The sequence below is a fragment of the Mauremys reevesii genome, linkage group 7 (genome assembly GCF_016161935.1).
Source record: "Mauremys reevesii isolate NIE-2019 linkage group 7, ASM1616193v1, whole genome shotgun sequence".
Lineage (NCBI taxonomy): Eukaryota > Metazoa > Chordata > Testudines > Geoemydidae > Mauremys > Mauremys reevesii.
In genome coordinates this window covers 18,437,305-18,462,057 of record NC_052629.1, presented here as the reverse complement: position 1 = coordinate 18,462,057, position 24,753 = coordinate 18,437,305, and the positions used below count along the sequence as shown (strand labels likewise).

The 24,753-nt window shown below is 41.5% G+C and overlaps 1 protein-coding gene across 7 annotated transcripts in view; it reads right to left on the bottom strand.

The window, feature by feature from the left end:
- TACC2 (transforming acidic coiled-coil containing protein 2) overlaps positions 1-24,753 on the bottom strand; it is a 210,661-nt gene that overhangs the window by 101,830 nt on the left and 84,078 nt on the right. For all 7 annotated transcript variants that reach the window (XM_039482919.1, XM_039482922.1, XM_039482923.1 and 4 more), the window contains 2 exons: positions 18,024-18,149; positions 9,133-9,273 (listed from right to left, as the gene is read on the bottom strand). In XM_039482919.1, coding sequence (XP_039338853.1) covers positions 9,133-9,273; positions 18,024-18,149 — 267 coding nt within the window. The remainder of the gene's footprint in view (positions 1-9,132; positions 9,274-18,023; positions 18,150-24,753) is intronic.

The window sequence follows — 24,753 nt, the reverse complement described above, 5'->3', positions numbered from 1 at the left end:
AAAGATGGATAACACCAGAAGCAATTTTTTTTTGTTGATTTATTCACACAGTATTTTAAGCCCCATGGGCAGATAGCAATTAGACATTCCCCCCTCATGGAGAAATTTATTTGTCAAGAATAATATATTGAAATCAGGGCAATGCTTCTGTGTTATCAGTCTCTGCAAACTTTAGCCCTATCACATTACTGTTAATAAGTTTCAGTCCCCATAATCAGTAGATTTACTAGGCCAGAATTCTAGAAAAAGCATGAAAAAATATGTATTCACTTGTTTGCCTGATTTGTCCATGCAGTGTTTGCAATGTGCATGCAGTTGTGCCGGTTTCAGAAAAAACATATGTAACTGCTCACATACAATAGTGTACAACAAATGTGAAAATTATGTATTCATTTGCTGTGACACTACAACATGGTGGCATTTAGATTTTTTTTTAATTTGTACTATATTATTTTATTTACTTTAACATTAATTATAAATGCAATTAACAACATGCATGGCTCTATTAGCACTGTACCAGCTTCATAATGTGAATTGATATGATTCACTTTAAAGGAGGAATAGTGAAACTGACTGTATACAAATTACTGACAAATGCCCCAAACCAACAAATTGGTAAAACGGCATACAGATTATTTTCTTGTAATCTCAGTTGTAGTACCTACAGTACATAAAAAAATCAGACTGATTTTAATTAGACGATGCATTTAATACATAATGCAAAACATACATTTCTATTTTGTTTCTCTCTGTATATTCAAGTGTCTTTAAGGACTTGAAAAAAGGCCCACAAAAATCAAGTAGATTTAGCACAAATGACAAGTTTTCCTTACAGAGGCTGAGATTCCAAAACTGCATTGACACTGGCAAAATTGATCACCTTAATTTTTCAGTGTTGGAATCTGAAATGCAGAAAAGACTCGGCTGTTTGTCAGCTAAGCCAGCACTACGCCAGGCTAGATGAAATGGTGGCAAAATGCTTGAGTCTTGCCTTCACTAGATCTTCCACTGTTGCAATTACTGGCGTAGCTGCACTGGTAGTGAATTACTCAGTGCAAACAAGGACTCGCAGTCTGTTCTATTTGTAAGGCTATTGATTTCAGTGACAGATAAGAGCATGCTAGTAGGGCAGGATGACAGATAGACTCCACCATGCAGATCTAGGGGAACAATTTTGCACCGAGGTTCAAACATCACTCATAATTCTATTGCTCTAGAGTAACCAATCTGTGGTCACCTAGAAGTTCATGGGCCAAAATCGATATCTGAGCAAAAAACACCCCACAAACAACAAATCTCCGGTGGAAGTCTACCTGCACAAAGGTTCAGTTAACACTCAGAATTTGGGTCAGTGGACATTTTACCTGAGCAAAATCTATGCAGGAACTTGGGAATTTGGCCTTCCAGATTCTTGGTATATTACACCTGGGGCTAATTCTTGGTTCTAATTCTCCTGCACTAAACAGCCATCATTTCAATGCACATTGTTTTGTTTCTTGTTACTATTAGAGATATTCACCTCACTTATGCATCATGCAGGCTAGATGCACATTAGAGGTTTATCATGACCCCATTCACACAATTCTACTTCTCTTCTAACAAAAGCCACTTTGTAACACCAAGGTCTTGTTGTTTTACATTTGTATATCCACTGTGCAGTTTCCATCTTATTTGCTCAGTACACTTGTCAAACCGAACAGAATGATGCATCCCTTCTAAGAGAGTCAAACTCACTCATGGGGGGTGGGGGAAGTCTTTTTTTTTTTTATTGCTTTAGACATTGTAATCAAAGCCAGAGAGGAATGAAAAGTAATCTTTGATTCTAGGATTATTTTTGTTGGTGATTCTAAATGAGGGAGACATGCAATGTGAAGAGGATACATCTTGATTCTGTTGAAGCAAGTCATCCTCCAAGGCCCGAGAAAAGCAGAAAACTAGCTTTCATTACAGCACCAACTGAAAACCTGCTTCTGTAACTTCCATGTCAAGTCCTGTGTGTAACTCCAATGAAGGATCCTTACCACTTCCCAGGGAAACCTTATGAAAATAGCCTTTCAAAGCCAATAATGAGGGAGTAGGGACAAACTGTAAAAGTAACAAAGCTGTTCCAAGTCTTTCTTGGTTTCAGATAGATGATGTGTTACAATAATTCAAATTAATTCCATGAAAACCAGTCCAACCTGATCACAACTTGATCTAATTGTGACTGCTACAACATGCGTTTAACTACTGAGATGCTGGTTCAGATATCAGAGATGAGGCAAGATGGAGGTACCCTAACCATCCAGCTCCTCAGCATAATCTGATTCTCTAGGTTTATGAAAAGGAAGATTGGAAATATGGGGTCTGGAAAGAGAGACCATTCCAGTTATATACTTGATACATTGCTCACCATGTAGTCAAATCCTGAGCTTACTAAAATCAATGACAACTCTCCACTGTCTTCAACAGGCGCAGGATTGGGTCCACAGTGAGAATACCTTCCCCACAGCTCATTGGTCCCTTATTGTTTCCCCTTTTGTCATCTCTAAGAGGAAAAAGAGTCATTCAAATGAAGATACTAACATATGTAACATGAGTATCTTGGATGAGTGTATTTTGCATATCGAACCATCATCACAAGCCCTCAGGATCAACTTCTGATTATTTAAACAAAGATAAAATTGGATTATGGACACAAATCTCTCCCTGATTTTAGTAGGAGATTTACCTGCACATGAAAAATGGGATCAGGCAATCACTGGGTACATACTTGTGTTTTGTTTGCAAGCAATGTATTTAGTTACATGACTAGGGTCAAATTGAGCTTTGTAGGTCTCCTGCAAAATATTTTTAGGTTTTCTTTTCCAATCTTTACAGATCTATTTTATGCTTCTGTAACACTGACAGAGTATGGGCATCAGCAGGCGAGATTGAACCTGGGAGCTCTGGAGCTTAGTGCATGAGCCTCTATGGCATGAGCTAAAAGCCATATAACTCTTATCTAAGGCTGTAGAGCAAACTCATTAATCTCCCTCTCTCTAAATGGTCTCAGAGGCACTAGATAAGACAGAACACCACGCCCAGGAGGTGTGTGGGTTACATATTTCCCCTATCTGAGTAAGCGCGTCCCAAGCTCCAGACACTTCCCAGTTGAAATCCTGGACGAGTCCCGACTTCTATGTCAGGCAGGATCGAATCGGGGATCTCTGGAGCTTAGTGCATGAACCTCTCTACTGCATGAGCTAAAAGCCAACTGGCCCTTTGCTAAGGCTGTAGATAGCTCTCTCACTCAACACCACATCCAGGAGGTGTGTGGGTTACACTTCTATATCAGCAGTGTCATTAAAACCCTTTCACATGTTTTATATCTAATGTAATAAGGCTTAGTACTTGCCTAATGGCCTGGAAGTTCAAGCCACACCATACTGTTATGCAGATAAAGAGGCATTAAAGCATTGTTTTTATAGGAAACATTTATACAGACTTTGGCCGCAATTCTGGAAACACTAAATGCATATGCTTAACAGTAGTTTATGCATAAGATTATGCTTACAGGGTGGTTCATGGGACTAAAGTTAAGCACATGCATAAGCATTTGTTTTCCTCACTAAGAATCAATTTGGTTATAGAAGAAACAATGGGCTAGACCTGTCCCTTTCATTTTGCTCCGGTGGTGAAACTGGGATAGGAAGTCAGCTACACTCCAGCCATTCTGGACCAGCAGAGCAATGCCATGGAAGCTGGGCAGTTACTAATGGCAAAAGTCAGAGCAGGTCTGAAGCTACTCTAATTTGGATCAGAGACCAAACATCTCCAGCTGTTTCCAGGATCATGTGGTGGGTATAGAAGGGTCAGTAACAAAAATCCACCTATGTTCCTGCACCATTCAGGTGCCCTGAGCATAGGATCTGGTCCTATCACTGACATGATTTAAAACATTTCAGAACTGAAGACGACTACACTGGTTGGTTGGTTTTCTGCAACACACAAGATATGAAGTTACTCTTGTAGATGTTATTGATGCTATACATTCAACTGCTGCATGGAGACTGACAGAATGATATGAATGACAAATTACTTACTCTTGATAGTGTTATCCCAGATCTTGGATTAAGTTAGGAGGTGTTTGCAACACATCTAATAATATTACCATCATAATCAAAGAGGAGGTTGAAATGCCTTAGGGATCCATCTTGCAGAATGTATTGGAATGGCAATGGTTTACAGGTTATCACCTTGTTCCAGCCACCAGCCAGAAATGTGTCAAAGTGAAACATGACCTAATTTTCATGCAGTTATTTTATATGGCTGATTTGACAGGACTTACCACACATGCATCAACTCACATTTTTCTGTGAATCATGGAGTATTTACACTAGGGACTTGATTACAATGGCAAATAGTAATTAGACAGTAATATATTTATTTTGCATGAGGTTGTAAGAATTGTATTTTATTTCTTTCCCAATGTAGAACAGCCTCATGGCAATTCTCACCTCAACTCGCAAGCACAACTTCCATTAACATTAGGGGAAATTCTCCTCTCACACTCCAGTGAGAACGCATACCTACATTTGTTTTTAAATCAGAGAAGATGTTACGATCACTTTCTGCAAGGTCCAAATGTGATACTTGGCAACATATATTTGAGTAGGTGACCTATATTTGAGTAGGGTGACCATACCAATAATTAGGTGTTTGTCCTGACCGATCTTTGGTTGGGACGCAATTTGTCCTGATATTTTGCTCCACCGGCAGCACTCGGCTTTTTCGTTTTTTGCTCTGCCGGTGGGACCCCACCCACGTGTCCCAATATTTTCTTCCTATCATCTGGTCACCCTACATTTGAGATTCCACATTGCTGACTGGACTTCAATTGTGTTTTATGCAACTCTACTAATATAAATTAGCCAGCTGATTATTTATAATGGAATATAAATGCATACAATTTTTGTCAAAATGCATATTTTATATTATTAATGGGATAATTATTTGAGGCACTATCAGAGTTGAAGGAAAGATCGCTTGCTTTCTTTTTAGGTTTCCTTTCACTGCAACACCTGCTCTTCCCTACGCATGTAGCTTTGTATCCTGAGTTTCTCTTTGAGTTGGGAGCTGTGATGAACTCAAAAATGTTAAGTGAAGCCACTATATTTGCCTGATTTGGGATATATAATAAGCAATCATCCAATTTGTGCCTGGCATGCCACTATGATCCAAACTACAGTCCACATTCAGTTGAAACTCAACCCAGGCTTGCCATTAGGTTAAAAATGCAGCAAGCGTCTCTGAAAAATAGCCCATGTTTCTGGTTTGTAATTAAACCTTAAGCTCTCTGAGTTTTGCTCGGTTTAAGGCTTGACTGAAAATTTCACTAGCTCCTCATGATCTCACTGGAGTCTAGGGCAGTACAAAACAAACTGATAGTTAAAACTAGTTTCTTATGCTGGCTCCTTAAGACAGCACAAAAATACAGGAATTCTCAGCCGCGGCCATGCCACTGATCTTTTATTGCAGTGTAGACATATCCTGAGAGGCTATGTAAGTCAACAGATTATAAATAGATGCCAAGATTTATACACAATATTTTTAGTTAAAAAGTTTATCCACCTAATATGGAAAAAGCTTTATTTTATAGAAAACGAATGTGGCATCCTCTACTCAGACAATTCTCCACAAAGTTCACAGATCTCTGCACTCCTGCTGGCTATGCTATCTCATTTAAGAACCTTTTTCTTTCTTTCCTTCAACTTTTGGAGTTTTGTGTCTTGAGAGGTTCAAAAGAAAAAAAAGTGGTCCAATACAGTATCATGGTGGATCATCATTAAACAGAAGGCCCATCCTATCCCATATGCTACTGCAGGTTGAATCTTCACGTTCAGATCAGATCAGTGGACACAGTTTAAGACAGACAGCAGAAATGATCACTCTCACACACACATGAATGGAACAAACACATCTTAAAAAAAAAACTAAAGGGGAAAATCACAACAATAGGAACAATCACCACCCATCACTGCTCAAGTGCAGCAATGTCAACTTTACACCAGGAGCAGACAACTAGCTTCAAACATTAAGGGTATGTCTACACTGGCAAGTTTCTGCACCACAAGTTATACCACTTTTACTAAAATGCCAGAATTAAACCGCTGTTGCATGTCCACACTGTGCTACTTGTGATGCTGGAGCGCATCCACATTAGCAGCTCTTGCAATGGCAAAGAGAGCGGTGCATTGTGGGAGCTATCCCACTGTGCAACTGGCTGCAGGGTGCTTTGGGAAGGGTTTGTAATGCCTCATGGGGCAGGCGTAGCATCACATGATGCAGGTTTCCCAAACCCATTGTTCCATGGGCATCCTACTACATTACTGGCTGCTTTTCAACTGAAGTGGGGCGGAGGGAGTGTGTGCGCGTATGGAGTGGGGGAGAGAGACAGTGTGTTTTGGGGGACAGAAGGTGTGTCAGCATGCCGTCTTGTAAGTTCAGACAGTGGCAGGAAGCAACCAGTCCTGAGGCAGGGGGAAACCCCAACTTCAGCCCCCACCCTTCCTGGGCTCTCTGCACAGCAATCTCTCGCTCTCAGACACACGTGCACATAGACACCTGCTTCTGTGTTCAACAGCACCAGCATTCCACATTAATGGTTTGCTTTGTGTCCTGGAGCAGATCAGCACAGCACGCAAGGGCTGTCAGAAACGGAGCTTTGAAAGGGGTGGGGCATGTCTCCTGGGCAGCCGAGTTCAAAACAATGAACATAATGGGACAGCTCCGCAGGCCAATTACAGCAGAGAAAGCAATCAAGTGTCTACCCTGGCAATAGAGCGCTGGAGCCCTATGACTCTCGTCGAGGTGCGTTTTTGCAGCGCTGCAACTGAGGAGTTTCTGTGCACAAAGTGGCTTGGCAGCGTGTACACGTCTGCAGTTTGAGAGCAAAAAGCTGCTTTACTGTGCAGAAACTTGCCAGTGTAGACAAGCCCTAATGCATCACTACATGTCCCAGAATATTAGTACCGTGAATGGTATTTGCTATACTGTGGCATACACACTGGTTCCTGTCCCTATTTCATTCATCAGCGAGGTGTGAATATTGCAGTGATAATGTGCAGTCATTTTCATCTGTGATTCAGAGAATTTTCCTGCTGAGAGCTGCATCTTTTGACATTTCTGCATACTGATGTATGTGGTTTCTCATAATCCATATGGTACTCATCACAAACTTCCCATCTAAATCTGTGGGTGGAAGAAGACATTGTCCAGGGTGTGTCCACTTTATATTTTCAGTTGTGTTGTGGTTTTTCCATTAACAGATGTCCTAATATGAGCATGCCTTCACTCCCACACTGCTGTTGCATACCTCTTGATTGGTGTTATTTAGAGCACCTAACATGGATATCCAAGGGCATGTCTCATATTTACAAGATTTGAGGTGGGAGGATTCAGCTTATAGATGGTCTGAGACAAAAATGCCACAAACAGTCTGTCAAATACTAGTGCATAGTTTATACAAATCTCTTTGGTCAGCTTGGGAACATTTAAGGAGGACTATTTTCACCTGGAAATGGGGATAAATTGACATTTCTTCCACGAAACCAATACCAGGGGTTTCTCCTATGTGTAGAGCTAAATTCCTCCTTCGCTGACAACAGCTGTAACTCTACGGCAATGACACCTCAAGGCATATTTTGTACAAGTATCACATGAAAGCTAATAACACTAGTTATTAAGATCATCATAAAATGCATGTGCTAATATTATATATGAAGTTAGGAATTTGCTCTGTATGATGTTACTCAAATGTGTTTCAACCAGACACGTCTGAGGAGTAAGTAAGCAGTTTTTTTCCAGACAGAAGGTGCCTCCATCCAGGTGCAATCACAGACAATTGGCAGTCACAATCAAGTGGTCACTCATTGGCCTATCAGAGACTGCAGGGATGGATCAATTTGCACTGTAGAAAGCACCGGGGAGTAGAAGCCATCATGAACCTTCTCCATTAGACTCCATGGTATCTTCCCTCACAGCAGGACCATTGAACTTTGAGAAGGCTACATTTCAAAAGTTCACCGGACTATAAAAGAGAGGGGCAAAGAACCCCAAGTAATCCTTCCCTAAGAAGGCAAAGGACCAAAGCACTTTGGACTCTCTGGGCAATCCTGATCGACGGTGGTCAGCCATCTTGCTGGGAGGACGTGTGGTCAGAATTTCACCTTGATCCAAGACTGTAGTCACCAGAAAGCATTTTCCACTTGTATTTGTTTGCAACCATTGCTGACTTCATCCCTTATACTTGTACTCACTTAAAACCTCTCTTTTTGGATTAAATAAACTTTTTTTTTTAAATCACAAGTCAAACACAGTACTGAGTTGATTTAAAGTAACTCCAGGTAAAGCAATAAGTTACCGTGTTTTTCTCTCTTTAAAGGAGCAGTGGATCTTATTACTCCTCTGACTGTTCCAGGAGAGGGCTCGACAATTCAAGGTAGATGGTTTTGGGGAAAATCAGCACGGGGGTGGGGATCACTTGGCTATTAGGAACCAAGGCTGGTGTAGACCGGAGTGTGACTGCGGTGTGACAAGCAGGCTGAGTTGGAGTCTGAGTTGCTTAACCAGGGTTGCTCAACACAAAGTCACTCAGTGCATGCTTGTATCCTGGCTGGGAGCATCCAGACAGGGAGGACCAGCAGCAGAGCATTTTAAGGCATTCAGGGTTACAGGACAAGCAGTAACATAACCTCTCACAGAACTGAATTACACCCTAGATCCTGACAGGTATATCTTACTAGTTCATGCCGGATGATGCTAAGCACAACCACTATCCTGTCCTGGACCTGAACATACACAGTTCATCAGAAAAGCAATTCTTGAATCCAACTTCAAAATGCAAAATCTGGCTTAGTAACTCAATTCACTAGCACTAGATATAAAAGGATATGGAATATCAGAACCACCACCACTGATGCAATCCAAGCTCCCTCTCCTGGCCTTAGTGAATAGTGCATATCTGAGCGAAACAAGATAGTTGAGTACCTCTTTCCAAAAGCTACCAACCAGATACTCATATCTGGACAAACATGTCAAAATTATCGCATATATTCTGAAGCAGGGAACACCCAAGACAGAAGTTGGATAAAACGCATCATTACACAATACCTCTTTATTTCCTTTGCCAATCTCTCACTGTCTTGAGCAAATGATTCTACATCATCGGCTGGTGTAGGAGCCAAAGAAGCATCCTCAGGAACAGATGTAACAGGGTTCTCAACTTCTTTGCAGCTACCAGGCTGGGAAGTGCTGTAAAACAATTCAATTATTATAAATAACAACCTCTGCAAAATGTAATCAATGCCAAGAAGTTTTCAACAACATTTGCAAATTACCCTTGAGACACTAGCTTACTGTCAGACTGATTTGTTAGGAGTCTGCCATGTTTTCTTTTCCCACATATAGAGAGAGCCCAGAATAAATAAATAGCTAATAGCTACTAACTATCTACTTGGCAGTTCTGCTGTATAGTGTCTTTATGCAATGATCTCAAATCACTTTGCAAACCATAATTAATCCCCACAACACCCCCAAGAGGTTGAGAGTTTAGCAGTTTGTCATTTCCAATCCTAAAAAACAATAGTAAAGATTTCTTTCTTGAAACTTTCAATATGCTGCAGAACTAAATGAATTCTCACTATAAAAACATTAGGGTTAGAGATCTACAGTATTGTTTTCATACCAAGCAACTGCCACCATGTTGCTAAGTTTCACAGTGCTGAGTTTAGAATACATATGAGATTTCAGTTCATGAATTTCAAAATAGGTAAAATACATTTTTAAAAAAGCCAACAGTGGCGTTTCAAGGATGATGGTGATGGCAAAAAGTCATTTTGGTAACGGAGTGCCCTCTCCTGACTATATCAGGAAAAATACTGGGGATAAGTAACAGCTGCAGTTTTGTCGGGTTGTTTTTTTGTTTTTTTTTAAATGATGAGCCACAGGATAGTGTACAGTGAAAAAGATAAAGGACATTTAAGAACAGCAGAAACAGGAATGACGCCAGAGACAAAACATTACTGTTGTCTTTATTCCATTTTCGAGCAATCAGAACAGGCATCTCGTGTTACAACATTGAACACCTTAGAATATAAGTGTTGTGATAATGGAGCCAATCTTTGTCCAGCTGTCCAAATTTTTCAAAATGGTCTTTTTTTTTTTTAAATCTACAGCGGGGAGGAAGGGAGCCTTGCATTTAAACCATGAAAGAATTAAGCTTTCAATTAGGATATTTTCAAATACTCGGTCCAATATGTAATACCTCCAGAAATAGGCTTTTACCCACTGCACAGTCAACACCAGCATTTGCATCCAAAAAGAATGTACGCAAAGGTGACTGGAATGCTGATAGGTAGCCCTCTGTGGATACAAAATTTGTATCCACATCTGATCCTCAAACATGGTCCACAGATATCTATGTCCCTGGATATAAAGTGTGTATCTGCAGATTTGCAGGGCTCTTGATATAAAATTTGGATCTGCATCCATCCATGATCCACAGAGATCTGCATCTGGGGATACCCACAGATATAAAGCAGATATCTAGAGATTTGCAGGGCTCTGCTGATATGTGGGAGACAGCCTTCCTCCTCAACTAGAGCAACCTCCATGAAACCCCACCTGGCAACAGATGTCTCAACTTCGCAACTTACAAAACTCAGGAAGGGACAAGCACTGCATGTGCAAAACCTGCACAGCAGGTTCTGTTAAGGAGAGAGAAGACCACCATTTAGCAGACAAATGCATCTGCAGCATCATAAAAACAAAACCATTAACCAAATGCAAAAATTAAAAAGAATGCTGTCAGGCTTTATAAAATGAATAGCAATACAACTAGCCAGAACATGCTGCTGTAACATAAATAAAAATCCCCTGCCCTCTTTGCTCATAGGCTTCCTTTCTGCTACATGCAGTGCTGTCCTAATCCATCCTGTCTCTCCAGAACAGGCTCCCTTCCATCTGTTAATAATTTTAAACCATTTAGTAACTACACTCTTTCTGCCTTTGTCTGCAAATGATTATTCTAATGCAGAATAAAAAAAATCTTCTGGAGTTTAGTTTAAGTAATTATGTTTCTTGTAGGAAAACACCCAGTGTAAGACAACAACTATTGGTACAGATCAAACCAGACCAGGTTATGGTTAAGTGACAGAAACCAGGTAAAAAGCCATGGGCAACAACACAGATCATTTCACACTATTCTCTTTAGGTAAGCAGAACTTGCTTTGATGGCTTATAGGACTCTCTAGTCTCCTGACATGCATGCGTGTATATGTATTAAAGTGGCGAGATCTGCAGTCACTTTGGATCTCTTCTGGGAGTAAGTTTCACATTTTGAAAAAAAGAAGCTATTTCCTTTTTCATTTACTATTTTTCCCTTAGCTAAAAATGGCCTTTGTCCTTATATAGTAATAATGTCAAATATATACAGCATTTGTATGACTATATAGGGTCACACCAAAACTAGAAGAAAATACAAAAAGCAAAAAATAAACTGCCAAAAATAAGTGAGCATCAAACATCTGTTACGAGTGTAAACAGAGCATCACAAAAGGAAACAAATGCACAAGGAGGAAACACTCCAAAGATACATAAGATTCATGGGGTGTTTTTTAATACATGTACACCCTCTGAAATACTGCAAGAATATTCTGAAATAAAGGCACACCAGTGAGCTGCTTACAACAGTACTCTCTCCCTCTCTCTCCCTCTCACTCACTCACTTTTTGATTCTCTCCCACCAATATTCCTTCAAGTCTGCACATAAAAGAGAAACATTTACCATGGAAACGTATTTTGTCTACTGTCATTTCTAATGCATGTTTCAAAATGAGACTAGCCGCCAAAACTGATTTTTTAATAGGGATGGTTTACTTTGTATGGGCTATGACATAAGCCATGTTGATAAAAACAATTTTCAAACACTTCACATTTAGAGAGCACTTTGCATTTTTCAAAATGTTATATAAAACGACTAAATTCCCACAATGACTGTGTGGGGCTGGTAACTATATTGGGCTCTGTTCATTGGTTATGGAAATGATGCCAGAGTGATTTCGATACAGACAAAATAATCATTCGGGACGTGGAAGTGAGATGAAGTGCTGCTAGCATGGGCGTGCAATTCATTTCTTGTGTAACTTGTTGAACCACCCATAGTTGGGATCGGGCCAGAGGGAATGTGGTCTGTGCAAAGTGAGACCTGTCTAACATTACTAGCTGTTGCACTCGTGCAGCAATGATGTCAGGGTGACTGAACTCGGGGTCTGTCTACACTGCAGCTGGGAGCAAGCCTCCCAGCCTGGGTATACAGACTTGTGCTACCTCCACTCAAATTACCAAGCTAAACACAACAGTGTGGACACTGTGGCATGGGTGGCGGTTCGGGTGAGCCATGGGAGCTTGGACCCCGGGAGTCACACAGTCTTGGACTCGGGTGGCTAGCCCTGAGCTACCACTCATGCTGCAATATCCACACTGCTGCATTTAGCAAGCTAACCTGAGTGAAACTGGAGCTCACACCCAGCTGCAGTACAGACATACCTTCAGCATCTAAAGTAAAGCAGGTTCACCCAACCCTCTGGTTTGACCATGGTGCAATTCTGACTTTCAGGCAGCATCTACACCAGCTCACAACCCCAAATTTGCAGTGCCGACGTTAGAACTCAACAGTCATTACTGAAACATGATTCAGTATGAAACTGTTTTATTCTCAAAGCAAATTGGCAGCATGCCCACTAGGTCTAGCTAAAACACCTCCAGAGACACCAGCTGTCCATTGTTGCTCCCAGAGCTTTTTAAACTCCTGCCTCCACAATCATTAACCTACTGAGCCGAGCTCATCAGAAAACAAACGTTTTTCAAACTCTGGGGGTTTTTTTGTTAAAAAAAAAAAATTTGAACAAAACTTCCTGACAGCCTCTATTGCTAGATTCCCCTGTTCTTGCACAGATTGCAGTGAGGAACAATCCCCAAGAGGCCTTTGCTGTGCAGGCATATTATGCAGTTAGGCCATGCCCACTTCCCTGTATAACAGTGCTGTCCTTAGTATATTTGAATACCACCATCACAGATGACCGTCACTCAGATTTCATGCCCTTGCGGTTGCCTGATTCACATGCAGAGTCAGTTTCCACACCAGGAACTCAATTTGACACAACACCCCTGACTAACATCCCTACTTTGCAGATGAGAAAACTGAGGTAGAGAGATTAATTGATCTTTTCTGAGGCCTCACAGCAAGTCATAGCCTGGCTTAGAGCAACCGATTTCCTAGCTCCCATAGCTGAGCTCCACCAATCTCACTTGCCTTTTAATTATTTTTAAATACTTACCGTGGATTTTGTATCCATTATTCTCCCCTTGCTCAGCTTGAGCAACTGGGCTGGATGCTGGGAAATGCCAAGGGGGAAGGAACTTTCCTCCCCAAGCTGTGAAGCAACAGCGATGCAGGTCTGCAGCTGCCACGCCAATTTAATGGCTAGGGCACAGCTCTCTTTCATAGGTAGAAAAGACTAGAGGATCTTCATAGCATCAAATCCCTTGGTCTGTCTCTCTGGGCTCTGTACCATACCGGGGATGTCCCTGACCTCCCCAGCCCGCTCCACAGCCTCTCCAAATTCTTTCCTTCCCTATGCATAGTGGCACTGTTGCTACAAAGACCTTTTGCACTTCACAGCAGGGGGAAGATTTGCCCTTGGATTAGTAAATACAGCCAAACTATTTTCTCATGCAGCATGTTTATGTGGACTGGCGGGGGGAAGCAGGGCTGTTTTATGTCTGAAATGGAAATGGCTTGGCAGAGCAGTTGGTGAACTCATTACCTATTTAGTGTTAAGACACTACTCTATAGGTCTGGTAAATAAAACCCACTTACATGGGCCAGACCATGTGGTGTGCTCTCTGATCAATATGTTATCAATGGAGGAGGGTGGGGAAGAAAGCTGCTCTCAAGGACCAAAACAAAGATATAATTTCTTGACTGGACAGATGGAGGGACAGTATCTGATCTCATATTACACACTGCCATCTGGAAGACATTAAGCACAAACTGACCCCTACTTTATATGCTTCATTATTTTTCCTGTCAAAGTGCACTCTATCTGAATTCTAAGACATCCCTTATGAGTAAACATACACATGGAAGCAAAAGCAACTATATATAAGTAACCCAAAAAGGTGCTTTGTAATTTGATTTGATTTCTGCTAAAGAGGAATAGCACTGAGCCATCTGTCTTGCAATACACTAAGTTTTGAACAGAATAATGAGGGATAGGAGGCAGATACTGTGTGTACGTGCACTGAAAAAACTTTTCAAAGTAATATCAAAAAGCAACTGTGGAATAATTCTATACAAAATGCTGCAAAAGCAACAGCAGTTCGGCTAAATAAACAAGCATAAATTATGCATAACAGAGGGTGTTAGAAGGTGAGACACCACTAAATGATAAATGTAACAAACATTTTGCTCCGTTGTTTTAAACATCCTCCTTGGTCAAGAAGCACCTGATTCTGATCTTATTTACACCAGTTTTAAATCCAGAGTAATCCAGTTAACTTTAATGATATTGTTTGTTTTATACCAGTATGAGATTTTTACTGCCTTGCTTTTGTTTGTTTGGAATGGGTGTTTAAGAAGGGAGCTCTAGCCACACTGAGTTTGAACACTCTTCTTCCAGGAGTGACATTCACAGGTGACATTCACAGAAGTTATAGCAGATCTATCGCCATGACACTGCCAAGTGCCCAGGCAAGACAAATATATTGTTAGCAAATAGCAGGGAATGAAAACAACAAGGAGTCTGGTGGCACCTTAAACACTAGCAGATTTATTTGTGCATAAGCTTTCGTGGGTAAAAAACCTCACTTCTTCAGATGCAGGGAATGAAAGTTGCCAAGAATAACAGGCAGACAGGTACAAAGAAACAAAGAGTCCTGTGGCACCTTATAGACTAACAGACGTATTGGCGCATAAGCCTTCGTGGGTGGACCACATGCGTCTGACAAAGTGGGTATTCACCCTCAAAGGCTTATGCGCCAATACGTCTGTTAGTCTATAAGGTGCCAGAGGACTCTTTGTTGCTTTCTACAGATCCAGACTAACACGGCTCCCCCTCTGATACAGGTACAAAGAATATAACTTGGCTTTGATGTCTAAACTCATCATTGTTCTTATTTTCTCTTCTTATCAATCAATCTCAACAAGAACCAACCTGTGCTGTGATTTTAAGAACACTAAGTTTAATAAAGTTCTCTGGTTACAGGTTCACTCTAATTGCTCAGTGTATTACTCACCTGCCTTTTAATGCACTTTGGCAATGGATTGAAGGGATTTCTAGTTTCATGCTAAATACTTCTATCCCCAGTTGCCATTTTGTTAACTCCTGCAACAATGTGTGGTGAATCACTGCTGAGATCCTTGCACCTTCCACAGTGACATTATACAGAGATCAAGTCTAGCCCAGACTAAACTGATCCCTACACACTGTACTCCTCAGCAGAAAATTTGCACAGCTACCCAGCATAGACTGGGGCAATCACAAATAATTATAGTATTAAGCAATAATACTCCTATTAAATCACGTTAACATGAAAAAGTCTGTGGCAGTAACTTCTGGGAAGAAATGAGAAAAATCTATCTAACATCAAAAAATGGTAACACCCCCCCCCATGTCAAAATCTTATTAAACTATTTCTTCTATTTGATACAATTAACCTTAAACTTAGCATCCATGGGAGGAAGACAGACATACCTCTGACTTATAGGAGTTCATGAGGTTTTCATAATAATGAAGATACCACAGGAGATTGCTCTTCCTGAATTCTTTCTAAAATAACAGCTAGTTGGCACTGTAGATCTGTCTGATTGTCTCTGTAGGAGCACAAACTAAACATCCACCCAAAGGCAGCATTTGTAGATGCTGCTGAAACTGATGTTGAAACCCTTTCTTATGCCTCTGCTGTCAGAAAGAAGCTCATAGCTTCTACTCATTAACAGTTCATTCTCTTTCTAACAGGCTCATCATTATGGTAGAAATTCAGAATCATAATGATGAGGAAGCCTACATCAGTGTAAACAGTAACCAATTACGTTTGTAAAGGAGCCATCCATGAAATCTGCATATTAATTAAGATCCTTGCAATGACAGCAGGTAGAAATCACTAACTTCTCATTCTTATCTCCCCAAAAACATATGCTAATTACCCGTAAGTTGTTAGGAAAAGTTTTGTTTAACTTGCCTCTTTTCAACCTCGATTCTCCCTATTGTGAATTAAAGTAATATAGTATTTGAAATAGCAGAGGGAAAAAAAAGACAGGTTAAATTTTCAAAATGTCAATGTGATTTAGGAGCCTAACCCCTGGTCTACACTAAAGGCAAGGCAGCTTATGTCGACCTAACTATGTAAGTGTCTACTCACTCCTGCTGACTAACACCCACTACACCAGAGGTGGGCAAACTACGGCCTGCGGGCCACATCCAGCCTGCGGAACCGTCCTGCCTCGCCCTTGAGCTTCCGGCCAGGGAGGCTAGCCCCTGGCCCCTCCCCTGCTGTCCCCCCTTCTCCGCAGCAGCGGGCAGCGCTCTGGGCGGCGGGGTTGTGCGCTCCTGCCAGACATGCTGCTCTAGGCGACATGGTAAGGGGGTTGGGGGGGTGGATAAGGGGGGGTCCCAGGAGGCAGTCAGGGGACAGGGAGGAGGGGGCGGTTGGATGGGGTGGAGGTTCTGGGGGCGGTCAGGGAATGGGGGTTGGATAAGTGTGGGAGTCCCGGGGGGCCTGTCAGGGGGCAGGGGTGTGGACAGGGGTTGGGGCAGTCAGAGGACTGGGAGCAGGGAGGGTTGGATAGGGGGTGGGGTCCCGGGGCAGTTGGGGCGGTCCTGGGAGGGGACGGTCAGGGGACAAGGAGCAGGGGGGGTTGGATGGGTCAGGAGTTCTGAGGGGGACAGTCAGGGGGCGGGAAGTGGGAGGGGTCAGATAGGGAGTGGGGGCCAGGCTACCCGGTCCTCCATACAGTTTTGCCTCCCTAATGTGGCCCTCGGGCCAAAAAAGTTTGCCTACCCCTGAGCTACACTGACTTAACTCCACCTCCACAAGGTATAGAGCCAAGATCGATGTAGTTACGTCAATGCAGTGTCAGTGCAGACACTGCATTGCTTATATTGATTGTTGCTGGTTGCTGCTGTCCTGTGTGTCCCACACTGCCTGACACTGGCTCAATCGGTGCAAAAGCACTGGGTGGGTGAGCTGCACTGCACTGACACAAGAGAGGTGAGGACACGCTGATGAATTACTGCAGCGCGGCTGTATGCCGTAAAGTCAGGTCAGTAAATTTTTTGGCATATAGGCAGTAGTATAGTCATTTTTCAAAACTATTAGGCAGTTAGGAGCCCTAAAATTTCATGGCTTCATTGGCTGGCCTAAAAAACTTTTAAAAAAAATGACTAAAATAAAAAAAGAAAAATAAAACTAAAAAACTACATCTAACTACTTCATGAACTCCTATGAACTCCCTCTTCTCCTCCCTTTTCTTCTCAACTTCAAAACTAAACAACAACAATAAGAAAAAAGATAACATCAATAAATCACTATCACTAAAAAAAAGCAAATAATAAAACTAATAAAGATAATTAGATAATTAACTAACTAACCAGAAAAGGTCTAAACACGAAGGGCCAACTCACCTTGTGCTGAGAAAAAAGGTTAATTAAAGTATAAATTGCATCTGTCTGTTCTACCAGCCATTGCTGTGCCCCGGGGGAGGGATATGCCACCTTTCCTTGCAGATTCTGTTTGGCGGGTAGCTTTAAATTCTGGCATAGACTCTACAGACGCTTCAGTGACAGGCTGCCAAGAAGAGGCACTGAAACAGCATATCATCTGGATGCACTAGACATACCCCTATCCCAAAACCAGTGGCTGGTACTTGGTACCCTCCCTGACACATGGAAGTTTTCAGTTGCTTTCCATCACCACCGACTGTAATGAGTCCCTTACTGTACCTTGCTGCAGTCAGCTCAGCAGCACCCAGAGCAGCAACATTTTCACAAGGCAGAGAATCAGCTAACAGTTGTTTGGAAGAATCAGTGGAAGAAGCCAATTTTATGACATCACCTGGCACAGGAGAACTGTATAAAAAAAAAAAAGAGAGAGAGAGAGAGAGAGAGATGGAAAAATGGCACAGTTTGAGGTCTTTGTAGAATTACAATTGCTTTTAATCCCTACATCTGGAGACATTGTTTAGCATAGGTAGTCTATAGCAACCTTACGTCTATGTTTCCATGTGCATTACCTAATGCAGGGAAAGAGCTTTTTTAAAATCACCGATGTGCATGGCTCAACTGTCTAGCCTTCGTGTGTGCACATGCCTGTTTGAAGTCAACAGGACTTTGGCCTGCAGAAAGACTGCCTTATTGCATAATAGTGAGACAATGCCAGTTTTGCTTACAATGTTAAGAATGCATGGGAAAATAAACTAGTGTTTGACAATAGAAATGGCAAGATTTCCTTATGCTGAGATTCATAAGAACTTTTTTCAAACCAACAAGGCAGAGCTGCACAAGCAAGGGTGAGGAGTGGCTGGGGTGTAGTGGGAACACTAGGAGAAACTGAGTCAGCCAGAATTCCTCCTGGAGCTCTCAGGGAGTGAACATTGTAACAGCAGCTCCAGCCATCCTTGCAATGGGTACAAAGCCCACTCTCTCCCCACACTGCTACCAGTTCCATTAGCTGCCAGAGCAACTCTGGTTACTTCACACTTTATTTTCTGGTCACCTCAGGACTGTGCCTGGCTACAACAAAGGGGCACAGAACATGGGAGGGCTCCTTCCGCCATTGTCCCACATCCTCTTGCATATCACAGAATCATACAAATGTAGAGCTGGACGATACCTCTAGAGGTTGTCTAGTCGCACTGAGGCAGGACCAAGTATACCTATATATACACCAAGTATATCCATTCACAGCAGGACACAATCTGGATCTAAAATCTTGTTAACACTTTCTGGTGTGTAAGCGCTGAGCGGATGGATCAAAGTAATGTTATGTATCAAACACATTATCAAATCCATAAGGAAAGAGTCTTCTCTGAGGAAGTTATTTCTGTGAAGTCACCAGAGTCACTGTACCGCCACAAACCACAAGAGAGCAATGCCCTCGGAATATATCCTGGAGTCCTTTTGTCAAATTTGCCCAGATCCTCAAAAGGTATTTAGACACCTAACTTCCATTGAAATCAATGGGAGTTAGAGTAAATATCATTGAGGATCTGGGCCATAAAGACCAAAACCTTGGGAGATGGCAAGTAGCTCCAACACCCATTGAAGTCAATGGGAATTGCAGATGCTCAGTAATACTTAGTAAACTGAGGTCTCCAGTTTCACATCTGGGCATTGACAATTGATCCTGAACAAGAGTGCCTAAGGCTATGTCTACACTACAGACCTTACAGTGGAACAGCTGTACCACAGCAGCTGCGCCGCTGCAGGGTGTCCATGTAGCCGCTCTGTGCCAACAGGAGAGAGCTCTCTTGTGGGCATAATTAAGCCACTCCCAACGAGCGGTGGTAGCTATGTCAGCAGGAGAGCATTTCCTGCCAACACAGTACTGTCCACACTGGCGCTTTTGTCAGTGAAACTTATGTCGGTCACGAGAGTGTTTTTTTCACACCCACCCACTCCGACTGACAAAAAAATTTCCGACAAAAGTGTGAGTGTAGCCATAGCCTAAGTTCTAAGTTGGGCTCCCTATTTCTGACCCAGTTCTGCTCTCTGAAATATGCCCATATTACTCCCATTGATATCAAGTGAATGGAAACTTCGTGCATGCCGACTCAGCCAGATCCTGATGCTAGGAAAAGGGTATGAACCTACATGTAATAGCTGGAAGATGACCATATGGGCAGATATAATTCCAGTTGCTAATATTTCACACCAAAAACAAACCTGATAAATGTTTTACCAGTAGAATGTTCCTTCCTTAGATAAGCGGAGATCTAGCTGCTAAGTACAGTTTAGTTTAAAAGGACACAACAAGGAGTTAAACTGCACTGTAATGATGCAATATTATATTGGCAATGTCCAAAAGTTACCATCTGAACGTATCATTATTTTCATATATTTTTAACCAAAATGTAAAGTAACAGATTCATACAAGAAAAATAATTGGTAAAACTTTTTTTTTTTAAAGTGTAGGATGTCCTTACAATTGCGTCCCTTACTGAGCTAGTGTTTTCTTCTACTTTTCCATTTCCTATTGTACTTATGGTCACATTCTGAACCCATTCATGTTGGTGTAAACAGAGAACCCCCAATAACTTCAGTGGAGTCTTCCTCAATTTACACCAATATTAAGGAGAGCAGAACTGACCCATTGTGCTGAATTAAATTTCAAAATGACAACCTACCACATTTGCCTGTTTTTAAAAGGTATAATATTACCTTTATGCAACTATTGCTAGAAAGCTAGATGAACAAAGATCCTCATTATCCCAGGTTAATATCACCTCAGGAATCAGCTCTTGGAAGGAAATGTTTTGCCAAGATGTTGTAGATTCAAAAGTTTTCTAGTTTGGTTGGTAGAAAGGAGTGTCTTTGCCTTTATTGAAAAAGGGGGTATATCTTTTTTATTAATAAAATGGATATTGACCTTAGGTGTTATCTCTGCAGTTGGTCATAGGCCATTTCTTAAATGGGTGTTTACAAATTTTAAAAAACTAAGCCCCATCCAGAAACGTGAAACCAGCTGCACCTCTGCTACAAGCCTGCTAAGTGCTGGGCTATTAAAGGATTAAACATCTTAATTTACATCTCTATGTCCCTCAGTTAGTTCAAGGGGTCCTACTCTTACACGTGCTTTGGAAAATGCTGGTGCATTAATAGCTTCTTAACATGATGATACTTCCTCTCCTTTCTTATATGCTTTGATGTGCTGTAGTATAGTTAACATTGTTGACATTTAAAGTATCATCGTTGGTATCCATTTTAGCACCTATTGAAGTGAATGTCATCAGACCTCAGAACCACTATTTTAGGCTCTTTGCAAACTCAGGCAGATGTGTCTTCATTCATTATACATGCCTTACATTTTAAAGGTTTGCTTTGGCAATGGAAACAGGGGTTTGTTTATTTTTTAAATGAAAGCTGAACCTCTGGAGAAAAACTGGGAGGTCTGTGTGTGGTCCCCCATCCAACCTCACCATCTCATCTTTTGCACAATCCCAAGGTGGAGCACCTTCCCTTTTGGGAAACACTCCCTTCAAAGGGGAAGAAGTTGGTGGATTTTAAGTATTCACTAAGTGTGCAAGTTTAACTAATTAGCTCACCACTGTACACTGCTTTGTGGTATAAAGAGCTAGGTAAGAGCTGAGTACTACAATAATTATTGACAACATAGTCACTAATAGTCTTCTGTAGGTACACAAAAAAGTACAGCATGGGTCATGGCTCTGAAAGCTTCCTCACATTGCCATGCTGATGTACCAAAATCTTCCATAACCTGGAGGGACCAACTGTAGAGGTAAGAAGCAGATTACATTTCCATTCTCATTCAGTCATGTGCATCTCTTTGATTCTGACAACAACAACAGACACCTATCTCCCTAGGAACAGGAGACCAAGGGCTTGACTGCACTGGCACTTTACAGTGCTGCAACTTTATCTGTCAGGGGGTGTGAAAAAACACCCCCCCCCCCAGAGCCCTGCAAGTTTCAACACTGCAAAGTGCCAGTGTAGACAGTGCACCAACTCTGGGAGCCGCGCTCCCTGCGCTGGGAGCTATTCCCCTCATGGAGGTGAGGTTTTTTTTAAGAGAGAGCTCTCTCCCAGCACTGTGCCGCAACTACACAAGCTACGTTAAAGCGCTGCCGAATGTTGCCAGTGAAGATGTGCCCCATGTCTTTTCACACAGGTCATGAACTGTACAACTTGAAACCCCTTTTGAAACAGAAAAGATAGTAGTGAAGCAATTTATTACCAAGTCACACTACTGGACATCGGTCTAATAATAAAGGGAACCCAAAAAAATGTTCCATCTAGTTCCACAACAGAAATTCTTTTAAATCAGAGCCATATTAGCCTAATGCACCCCTTTCACATTATACCACCACCACGAGTCCCTCACACTACTAATAAGTCTTTCAGGACAACTTTATCTCAGCATACACTCTGCATAGGGTGATCAATAAGGCCTCTTTCCATTCTATTGACTGAGTTCTGGGTTGAGTGGAATCTACTAAAGAGATCTACTAAAAATTACGTCCAAATTCTGCTTATGGGTAGCATGATTGAAATATTTTTCAAAGGAAAAATACTTCACAGTTTAACAACCAGCTGCTTAATAACAGCTGCAGCTAGCACACTATAAATTCAGTCAAAAGACCAAAGGGCTCAGTTTGCAATCAGTATGTCACCCGGCTAAGACTTCTATCAACAAGTGTCCTTGGTCTCTAGTGTTTCACAGTTTTAATCTTAAGATATCTGCTTGGCCCTGAGGAGACGCATTTTCAAATCATTGCTGGGGAAGCACATACATAAAGTCACTAATGAGTCTCTCAGATGAAGTTTGCCCCAAATTCCTGATGAACATTAAATATAAATGAATAGCGAATAACAGCATGCATCTGTGATATTCCTTCTGTTTGAGAGACTCAAGTCCTGCTTTAATAAAAAAAAATGCAGCTGATTTTGACACAGGTAAAATTTTATTTTTTAAATAGGTAAAAGCAAGGTTTAAGTGGTTTGCTGACACATGTGACAATGAGTGCTAGCAGGGATGAGCTGACACATCAGGGATGACTATAGCTTTGCTTACAAAATTAGGGCTAAATATTGTCTTGGATCCATGTACAGGTCTCCCATTGTTATTCACAATATCTGTACCCTAAACCAGGGGTGCCCAACCTATGGCCTGTGGGCCGCACGTGACCCACCAGACTAGCATTTCATAAGGCCCGGAGTCTGCTTCAAGAAAATGCACTAATGGATGATTCATAAGCATTGTGTCGTCATGTTTACATCATTTTAGTTTACACAAGTGTGTAAACAGACAATACTGTACCTAGAAACAACCTATCTAAATACACATGAAACAAATTGAACTTAAAATATGTGACTTTAAATCCTATTAAAATGTGTAGAATCTGTTTGGCCCACACTAGGTTGTGCTTTGGTTTATGTGGCCCTCCTGTGTAATGAGGTTGGGCCATCACTGCCCTAAATGACAATTTTACACTAAAGTTTTTAAAAATCTTGAAGTCAGGAGGTTATGGGGAGGGGAGAGAATCCTCCAGGCTCATCAATACTCTCCCTTTTATTCCTTCCCCTTCATGTTCTTTCAGTGCAGGAGAGTTGGCTACGGAGCCCTTTGCAGCCTGTCAATAACAGGCTCAGGTTTGCTCTGACAAAACCAGTAAGTGTCCAAGTCCTGCTATCCTCCAGTTATCTGCATATCGCATTGCCGCTCTTAATATCATGCAGCCCTGTGTGACTGCCTGTTTTTCACATATGGTAGATCCAGTCCTGCTTGAAGCAATTAAGGAAAATGCTGGAGAATAACACAAAATACTTATAAAGGGAGGATTGTGTTTGTGTTGTTGGCCCAGCATATTTTTAGAGAAGAGGTATAGGAAGGGAATGTTGTCAAGTGGTTAGAACAGGGTCTGGGATACAAGACTCCCTGAGTTAATAATAATACCATATATATAACCCAGGACTGATATTAGGCCAATCAGTCTCTCTGAGCCTCAGCTTACCTGTGTACAAAATATGAGCAACAGTACTCACCAATGCACAAGGCTGTTGTGAGGGTTAATTACATAATGTCTGTAAGTGTCCTGTTAGTATACCACATATTAGCAAAATTTTATAATGGGAAGAGGTCCAGTAGCCCATCTAAGTTAGTCCAACTACCTGACTAGATTGATTAATCACCAAAGAGTCCTGTGGCACCTTATAGACTAACAGATGTATTGGAGCATGAGCTTTCATGGGTGAATACCCACTTCGTCGGATGCATGATTAATGTTCCTTTTATTTCAATAAGTGCTTGGCTCACTCCTTCTAGGATAGGTGCAGAGTTTTAGCTTCTCCTGCTTTCTTTGGAAGTTTACTCCACAAATTAGTTACCCTTGATGATATCGAAGGTTGAATTCAGGGCAGAACAGCAAGATAAGCTGCTGTAATTACTCTGCACACCCCAAATGCTTTTACATTTTATGATCTCTGAGATTCCTACAAAGATTATTCAACTGGCTTAAGAGGGAACAAGCCATTTCTGTGCTGGTGTCAGAAGGAAACAGTATCTCACTCTGATAAACAAATCAAAAGTGTTAACTCCACAGCAGTGAAGGACAAACAATATACTCCTTCCTCTATAATACCTCCTTCAAGGACATTTAGGAGAGTTCTCTTAAGTGTCACAGCAGAAGGACAGCAACTACTAAGGTTAGCTCTCCATAGTATACACCAGAGTCAGGTTTTTGTAACAAAAGCCTACATAATAAGCAATTTACTACATTCAAACAGTAACAAAACATTTATAAGCATTTGATTAAGACACTTACAAACGGGCTAAACCCAGGGATGCTTAGACCCCTATTGGCTGGCTCCAATGTGGTCAGGCAGGTATTAGCAATGAACCGTTTAAGTGTTTACTTTTTATACCCTTTAATAAACAGGTGATGTCATTGCAAATTACTGACCAATTTGCTTATTCACCCTTATTTCACCTCTTAAT